Source organism: Crocodylus porosus, unplaced genomic scaffold, assembly GCF_001723895.1.
Source record: "Crocodylus porosus isolate Cpor-Errol unplaced genomic scaffold, CroPor_comp1, whole genome shotgun sequence".
Lineage (NCBI taxonomy): Eukaryota > Metazoa > Chordata > Crocodylia > Crocodylidae > Crocodylus > Crocodylus porosus.
This window is the reverse complement of record NW_017728949.1, coordinates 20,475,526-20,483,810: the sequence shown is the minus strand read 5'-3', so window position 1 is coordinate 20,483,810 and position 8,285 is coordinate 20,475,526. Positions and strand designations below refer to the sequence as shown.

The following is an 8,285-nucleotide window of genomic DNA, read 5'->3' as shown; positions in this document are numbered from 1 at the left end:
CGGTGCTCTTTCCTGCCAAGGCAGGGGGTCGGACTAGATGATCTACCTAGGTCCCTTCCGACTCTAGCTACTATGAAACTATGAAACTACCCAGGTTTAGATGTTGGGCAGGAACTTGCCAGTGTGTTCTCCCAGTAACATTTCAGCCTCCTTTTCCTGTTCTGGGTTTAACCCATTCCACTTTTATATGGATTCAGTCATGTTGGCTAAATAAAGGAAAGGTTCTTTAGCTTTTCCTATTTGTTTTTCACCTTGTCTGATTTCAGTTCTTTGTTGCTAATTGGATCAAGCCTGATTTGCAGTGAGGCTACAGCCCTAAATGCAGTCAGGCTGCAGTGTATTCTTCTGGAACCTCCTTGAGTTGCTTTTGCAAGTTTAGTTCTACCCTGAAAAGTGCCTTGCTGTGCAAATACCTGCTAATGTTTGGACTAAAATCCTTCTCTCACTCCTGCATATTTAAACACATACATGGTAATTAGATGCAGATACAGGTTGTAGCACCCAATCCACCATTTGTATTCATCTTAATTTAGCAAAGGAACTGAATTGGAGAAAAATGTCAGTGTGTATATGCTGGGGACCAGGACTGGAGGGACCAGCCCATGAGTAGCCATGGGCAAGTGCTTGGCCGGGACTTGCTAGAACATCCTGGGGGGTATAGTCCATGGACTGGCTTCATTATTTATTTTTGGTCCATTGTCTCTCCCTGGCATTCTTACTGGGCCCATCTGTGCAATAAGTTGAAGCCAATTTGATCTTTCAGGAGTAGAATCTAGTATATGAGGGGGGGAAAGGGATTTTACATTGTACATTAACACTAACATAGGATTGTAGGAAAATAGAGCTGAAACGGACCTCACAAGGTCATCTAGTCCAGTTCCCTGCCCAAGGCAGGTTCATCACTGCTTAAACCATCAACAGTCCATAGCAAAATCACCCTGCCATTTTAATTCCATTTGCACTCAAGAACTGGGAGGAACTGAAACTGTAAGCTGCTCCCTCTGATGGCTACACCAGGCTGCCTGTCTTCTGCTATCCTAACAATGCTTTTCTTCTCCTGGCCAGAGGTGTCCTGTGTCTCTTTTGTCCTTCTCTCCCTTCCTTCAAAGGCCCAGCAGTATGCTTATCCCAGCCTTTGCTTGGGGAATGCAGCTTTCTGTAGAGGGCAGCACACCTAGCCATCATTGTCTAGGTCAGTCTAATTTAAGACCATCTCTCCCGGAGTACATACTCTGTCAGTGCTGCAGTTGTAGCCAAAATCACAAGTAGCATGAGAAAGAGAGACCTTTTGCAGTTAGACTAGAGTATGATGGATGGAGCTGGCAGATAGCTAAGAGCATTCCATGGTCTTTTGCCTATGGCAAAACATTGTACTCCTGGACACGGTGTTCTTCTATTTGCAAAGAATGTTGATAACAGTTTGGAAAGAATCAGGATTCACTAGCAAGCAGCGTTTGCTCTGTTAATTTAGAGAAAGGAATAGAGTAATTTATAAAAAGCATTAAACAAGTGAGGATTAGGAGGCCTCTGAAATCTGTTCTGATGGGTTTTCTCTTCTCTCAACAAGAGGGCTTTAATTTTTACACGCCATGGAGACCTTTTCCAAGATAGAACATGCAGTGAGCAAAGAAAGTGGACTTCTGTTTACTGCTCAGTTCTCATCACTAATTTGTGTTTCTCTCCTTCCAGTCTTGGCACTTGTACCTATGCATGTGTCTATCTGTCTAGTCTTTAATTAGACTATTTAGAAACAAATTATATCTCAGAGGTTCATTTACATTTCTCACCCTCCAAAATCCTTAAGTGTTGTGCATCTAGTTGGCCATGTTCATCTTCCTTGTGGACTGTGTAAAGTGCAAGGCATGGGTACAGGCTGCAATGATAACAAAAGTGATCCCTTAGTAAACTGCATTGCCAAAGCCCTTCCGTGGATTTGAGAGGGTATCTGAACCATTGATATGCTGCAATCCCAGCTTGTGCCTCACACAGAGGGCCAAAAGCTCCACGCCCTATCACCTTTGATATTTCAGTGTAAATTATGATGTGGTTGAGTGATGAAAATTGGCCTTATTTTCCTTCTTTGCAAAAATGGCATGGGAGTGTAGGAGTTGCATTGTGTGTGTGTGGCAGGGGTGGGACCTTAAGACACCCTATGGAGCTCGCTCCCCCTGATTTCCTGCACTTTTTACCTCTGATAATATAAATATCCATAAAGGGGGGACAAACAGCCCCCAGCATTACCGGGGTGGTAAAAGTAAGTGAGAGAGCACTGTTACAGTGCCTCTGCACTGCTTGCCTTACAAGCAGAGCCCTGGGGCCACTGTGAGAGAGATAGTAAGTTAGAGCTGCCCAATGGCTACTGTACTTTGTCAGGACTAATCAGGCTTCTAGCAGAGTTGAGAATAGTGGAGGTGCAAAGATGGCTTAGACTGCTTGAGACCCTTGTGAGGGTGATGCCAGCAGATTGGAAAGGAAACCAGTCCTGAAGGGTCCAGGGAAAGGTATGGAGGAGGTGAAGACAAGTACATTAAATGAGCTGAGACATAAAGAGAGGTTGGGAGCTGTCGGAGAGGTAGGAAGTTGAGGGTTCTGGCAAAGTGGTAGAAAAGGGAGAGCCATTTAAGTAGTCTACAGAGATAAATAGTAGAGAAATGCAAAAAGAAATAGATCAACAGAACATAAATATAGCTAGACTCTTCCTGCTAGAAAGCAAAGGTAATTAGGCTCCTCACCTACTCATATATGCTCTATCTCCTGAAAGAGGTGCTTAGCATGTGCCCATCGCTGGTCTTAGACTCTTTGTCTTGGGTATACTTGGGTGCATGCACTCAGGGCCACCCTAAGGCAGCAACATTGGCTTTGTTTTCTGGATTTTTCATTTACACAATGGGAGTTGGTGGGTGAGGCCTGCTCCATACCAGCTTTGTCAGGTGTGGCACAGAGGCAGTGTTGACATACCTTAAGCTGAGTTAACAGAGTGTGGGTTAAGCAAGACAGAGAAAAGACAACTGACAGAGTTTGGTTTTGAGTTCTCTCTGTCTCGGTCTGCATCTCTCATCTCCTAGGGAAGTGGCAATGTAGAAAGCTCATTTTACATTGCACAAGCAAGGAGGCATGTCTCACATCAGTACACCTATGCCTTCTGTGAATTACAAAAACAAGCAGAAAAAGCCAGGGTATTGTCAGGAAAGCTAACAATGAGGGCTCTATTTCACTCCTTTGGTCAGTGATCTCTGAACCTTACCTCAAGGAGTGTGCAAGGCACTCAACTGTTAATGTTCTGTAGAAGGCAGTTTTTAGATCTCAGGCCATTAATGATCAAGGAGCTAGTAATGAAAAATCAACACCAGGAAAATTAGGCCAATTGAGGGCCCAAGCTCTCACAAGAAGGGAAAGCAGAATCTATCAGTCCAGGTTAATAATAAAGGAAGTGTAAAATTACTCAGTGTGATTGTGCAGAGATCCCTAAGCATCATGTCAGTGGCTGTATTCCGAAACTGTTTGCTCTAATGAAGTGGTGTGCTTCTGGGGTTCAGATGTCATGGAAAGAGGGAGGTTATCTGGTAAGCCTCTTATTCTTCAGGAAGATGGTAATAAAACTGCTCTTCCTCTCTGTCTTCACAGGTGATATTATTTTAGGGCTGTTTTGTCCTGCCTTGGGGCCTCCCTGTTACCTAACGCTCATCTCCCATACCTTGGTAGGAAATGGAATCGAAAGTCTCCGAAGGTGGCCTGAATGTTACCCTCACCATCCGGCTGCTCATGCATGGAAAGGTAAATAGGGACACACTTTTTGTTATTTTCATTTCAGTTCTATTTCCATGAATGATGAAATAACAAATGTTCAGAGGAAGTGCTTGGTTGGGCTGTTAGGCATAGTCCTGGGCGAGGGTCATCATGCCTGGGGAAGGAACTCAAACTCAGAGATGTACAGGTCCTGCTCTGTTTGCTCCAGGGGAGGTGAGTGTGGCTCTGCAACTACTTCCCCTGCTGCAGTAGTTCAGCTGTGCCCAGGCTCTGCTCCTTCCCAGCCAGCCCTTAGGAGCAATAAGACTGCTCTGATAGGATACGTGTGGCCCTGGCTCAGAGGTCTCATGAAGGACACTGGGAAATACAAGCTGGCTGCATGGTGTTCAGCAGGAAAAAAGGTCGGGGGAATAGTCCCACAAACAATCAAATACAGTTACTCACTAAATATAGTGTAACACAGAGACTCTCCTGCAAACTCATGTGCCCACACACTCATGCGCCCACACACACATGCTTACTCATGGAGCATCCTTGTGCCCACAGCCTCCCCCCAGAAATGCAGGCAGTCTTCAGGTGGTCTGTTCCCACATCTGGAGTCTCTGTTCATCCCCAGGGCTGATATAGGCAGCAGAGAACAAGAACACTACCAAAAACACATGGCAGTGTTCCCTCATGTGAGCATACGCAGGGAAAGATGCTCGTTTCCCCTTCCTCTGTCACCAGGCACTGGATCCCTCCCATTACCCTGAGAGGGGCACATCTCTGCGGAGCACCACCAGAGGGGTCCAACTGTGTGCCTTCCCTGCCAAGGCTGGATGGTCCTGAGAGGGAGACTAGAAATAAATCATTTGTCTGCAGTAAAAGGCTGAGCATCAGAGTGGGACAAGATGGAGGGACCATAAAGGATGTTAACAAATGCTGTACAGTAATATGCTCAAGCCTGCCAGCCCCAGGGCCTGGTGCTCAGCAGCCTGCTGTCTGGGCAATGCTGAGACATGGTAGGGAAGAGCTCAGGGATTATGCCTGACCAAAGCTATGGTGTTTTGTATATAAGGGTCATTGCGAGGGTCATAGCCTAGCCCCAGTAATCATCCATGACACCTGAAGGCCAGCATTTCTGTGAGAGCAGCAGACCCTCAGTCCTCTCCCAAGCAGCATATCCGTGACTGGCCCATCACTAGCGCTCCGAAAAGCTTGGTTCTGGATGAGACATAATCAAATATTGTTCCGCACCTGAAGTCTGACATTTTTGGCATTGTTCTTCTACTTTAGCATTGTTTCTCAGCCTTTTTAGGCTAATTCAAAGTTAAAAAAAACATCTATCCCCCTTATTTACAAGAGTAAAAATGTATCAAGGAGACCAACAATAAGTTGTTATAAATGATGTTTGTGTAAATGGGGTGGTGGAGGAGATTGACAGAGAACATTTGACCTTGAAGCATAAGGGTGTAAGGAAAGGAAGGAAAGGGAGATTTTCTGTTGTGACATTTTCAACACCTTGTGCCATCCCAATTGCCTTTCTTGATGCTGGTCCCCTTGATTGTCATGATGCAGCACTCAAGAAATACATCTCAAGGAAGTACACTCCTTTAAATCACGGTATTGGGAAGGTCCATACTTGCACCCAACTTGTAGGACTTTAACAGAAACACCTTCCTCTTGCTTTCATGCTGTGGGCTTTATTGCACTAATTAGACATGCATGCAAACCTGTCCAGAACTCATACCAGGTGTACTTTAGCATTGGGAAACCCCATAGCATCATGCTGCCTCCATTTCATTATGAAACACCTGGAAATGCTGAACTATTCACTTGCTTGGCAGAATATTGCTGAACTGGTGGTGCTCCTGTTGTGGAGAGTGGCATGCTGCTGAGGTGATGCATAACGGAGTTATCCAATTTGAGCCTCAGCGTTCTGTTTAAAGGAGATTTTTTCTGAAGAAGCGGACATTTATTTTCTTGTGTGTGATTTTGCTTGTGATGCTCTGACGATACCACTGTTTGTTCATAGGTTGCCTCATAAAGAGCTTGTCTAGAATACCAGACAACCACTTAAGCTTTTCTTGTCAGATATACAGGCCCCTATTCAGGACAGCTCTCAAGCATATAGTTGTGTTGTGCTAAACATGGCTGCTTTCCTGGATTAGTGCCATGCATGATAGCCAAGACTACTTATGTGGCAACATAAAAAGCAAGTAAAGCTATAACCTCTGCAGGTTATGTAAAATTTTATATTGTAAAACTAATGTAAGTACCCCCTCTCAAATAAGGAAGTAATTCTCCTTCTGCTCATCTTTCTTTTGTGATGGCTTTAACACACTTAGCATACAAACTCCTGTGTTTAACTAAGAGCTTGTATTAGATTGTCTTATAGTTCTGTCATTTCATTGTCTTTATCTCTGGCTTTTTTGTAGGAAGTTGGAAGCATCATTGGGAAGGTAATTTATCTTCACTTGCATATTTAGAAACTCTATGATGATAAGCCTTTAACATGTACAGTACTTGCATTCTGATAGCGGTTAATTCTGTCTTGTCATTACTGGAAGATCTATAGATGTGATTATGTGACAGACCTCTCATGTGTTTGGAGAATAGATCAAAGAGTGCTTTCCCTAAAAAGTCCATCTAAAGTACTGTCACTTCTTTCTCAACTTTTCTGCATCACTCTGGCTACTAATATATATGGTCATGATTATGTTCCCCCTGGTTCATTTTGGGGAAAAAATAGCCTTACAACAAGGGTAGTAAGTTGTCAGTAAAGATATTGATCTTTGCAACATTGGTAATCCAGTTAACAGCAAACAAGTACACACAAGTATGGGTGGATCTAGACTTTTGTAAAGGGGGTGCAGATGGTGAGTTACATCATCACATATAAAACAACACTTATTCACCTCTAGTTAAAGATAAACTAGAAACTTTACTAATATGCTAGGGGCCTGGGACTGTATATTCAATTTAAGATTGAAGCAAAAACAAATATAACTTCATTGGAATGAGTTATAAACAATCTGCAGGGCGGTGAAATAGGAACAACATTAAGAGGGGCTGCTCACAGACAGCAGAATTGCAGAACAAAGGATAACTTGATTGATGAAAAATCAGGAACATTAAAAAGAAGGGAGGGTTGTTAACACCTGTGGAATGAAGACTTTAAAGGGTTTGAGTAGATTATAATGAGCCATGAAGTCAGTTGATTCCCTCAGCAGTGCCTGACTAAAATGTTGCCACCACATCGAGGCAGTTGGTTTTAAACCTTGGTTGGACCAAAAATCAATTGGAGTTGCACAAGTGTACCACTCCCCAGATCTGTCCCTGCATGTAAGTCTTGAATAGCAGAGTAAGAGAATGTAAAGGAATGAGTGCTAATTTAAGCATGGCAGCACAACCTTATTGAAAAAATAGGAAAGCCTAAAAGAAAGGTGAACAGATGTAAAATTCCAAGTTGGATGGCATTTACTGTAGAGAATCTAGAACCTCATCTGGTCAACTGTACCTCTGTAAAAAGTTCTGTGTTATTCCATGGTGCAGTTAGGTTACTTCGAAAGTTTGGAAGATCATTACTCTAGAATGCTGTCATACTTTTACAAGGTGTGTTCGAGAAGAGATTATTTTAACAATGTTTTTAATAAGGAGGCTATCTACCCTCCTGAACTTGGCTTTTATTTTTCCATTGTCCATTCTTTTCCTAATGAGTAATTAATAGCTAAGTGGAAATAGCTTTCTAGATACTAACCCAAATGTACACATGACATCAACCACATCATTTAAACAACACACTGAAGTGCCAGATTTCCTAAACGTGGTGTGAGTGTTTGTGAATTAATTCCATGGAGGCTTCTATTCCGCTGCTAGTAGGAAATTGGAAAAGAAAGAAACTCAGTGTGTATTGATATTAAATAGATTTAATATAATATTATTTGTACAGTGAGCGGTACTGACTGCAATGAACTTGGGGAGCAGATCTGAAGAGTACAAAGGCGATATTTTTACATATGAAAATGTCTAGGAGTAGACACACAAAAAATTGACATGTGGGAATGGAGGAAAGGGCAGGAGCTCTTTAGACAGCTTTTTGTGTTTTCATTTATATTTTATGAAATGTAATAGCTTTTAGAAACTTCAGTAGGGATACAGTGTTAGATGAACGTGTTTGATTATGTTACAATAGCTGTGTTTCTGCTTCTTATTTCAGAAAGGAGAGACTGTGAAAAAGATGCGTGAGGAGGTAAGCAGCCCAGCTGTTTGAAGTGACTTCTACTGAAACCCACATGAGACTAATAGAAAGAGCTTCCTCATGCCATTTAGCTGGTGGGAGCTTTAGTACACAGTAGCCTAAAGCTTTGCAGATATTTAGTTCATAGTTTCATAGTTAGTAGGGTCGGAAGGGACCTGAGCAGACCATCAAGTCCAACCCTCTGCCATGGCAGGAAAGAGTACTGGGGTCAAACAACCCCAGCAAGGTGATTGTCTAGCCTTGTCTTAAAGACCCCCAGGGTAGGAGCCAGCACCACTTTGCTTGGAAGTTGGTTCCA

The 8,285-nt window shown here is 43.0% G+C and overlaps 1 protein-coding gene across 33 annotated transcripts in view; it reads left to right on the top strand.

Annotated features, from left to right (window-relative positions):
* The window catches only part of PCBP3 (poly(rC) binding protein 3), a 138,748-nt gene that overhangs the window by 52,596 nt on the left and 77,867 nt on the right, over positions 1–8,285 (top strand). For 29 of the 33 annotated variants that reach the window (XM_019554436.1, XM_019554432.1, XM_019554424.1 and 26 more), the window contains exons 2-4: positions 3,703–3,774; positions 6,165–6,188; positions 7,946–7,978. In XM_019554436.1, the coding sequence (XP_019409981.1) occupies positions 3,703–3,774; positions 6,165–6,188; positions 7,946–7,978 (129 nt within the window). Of the gene's footprint in view, positions 1–3,624; positions 3,775–6,164; positions 6,189–7,945; positions 7,979–8,285 lie in introns of all 33 variants that reach the window. The other 4 variants (XM_019554414.1, XM_019554413.1, XM_019554412.1 and 1 more) reach the window with 1 other exon arrangement.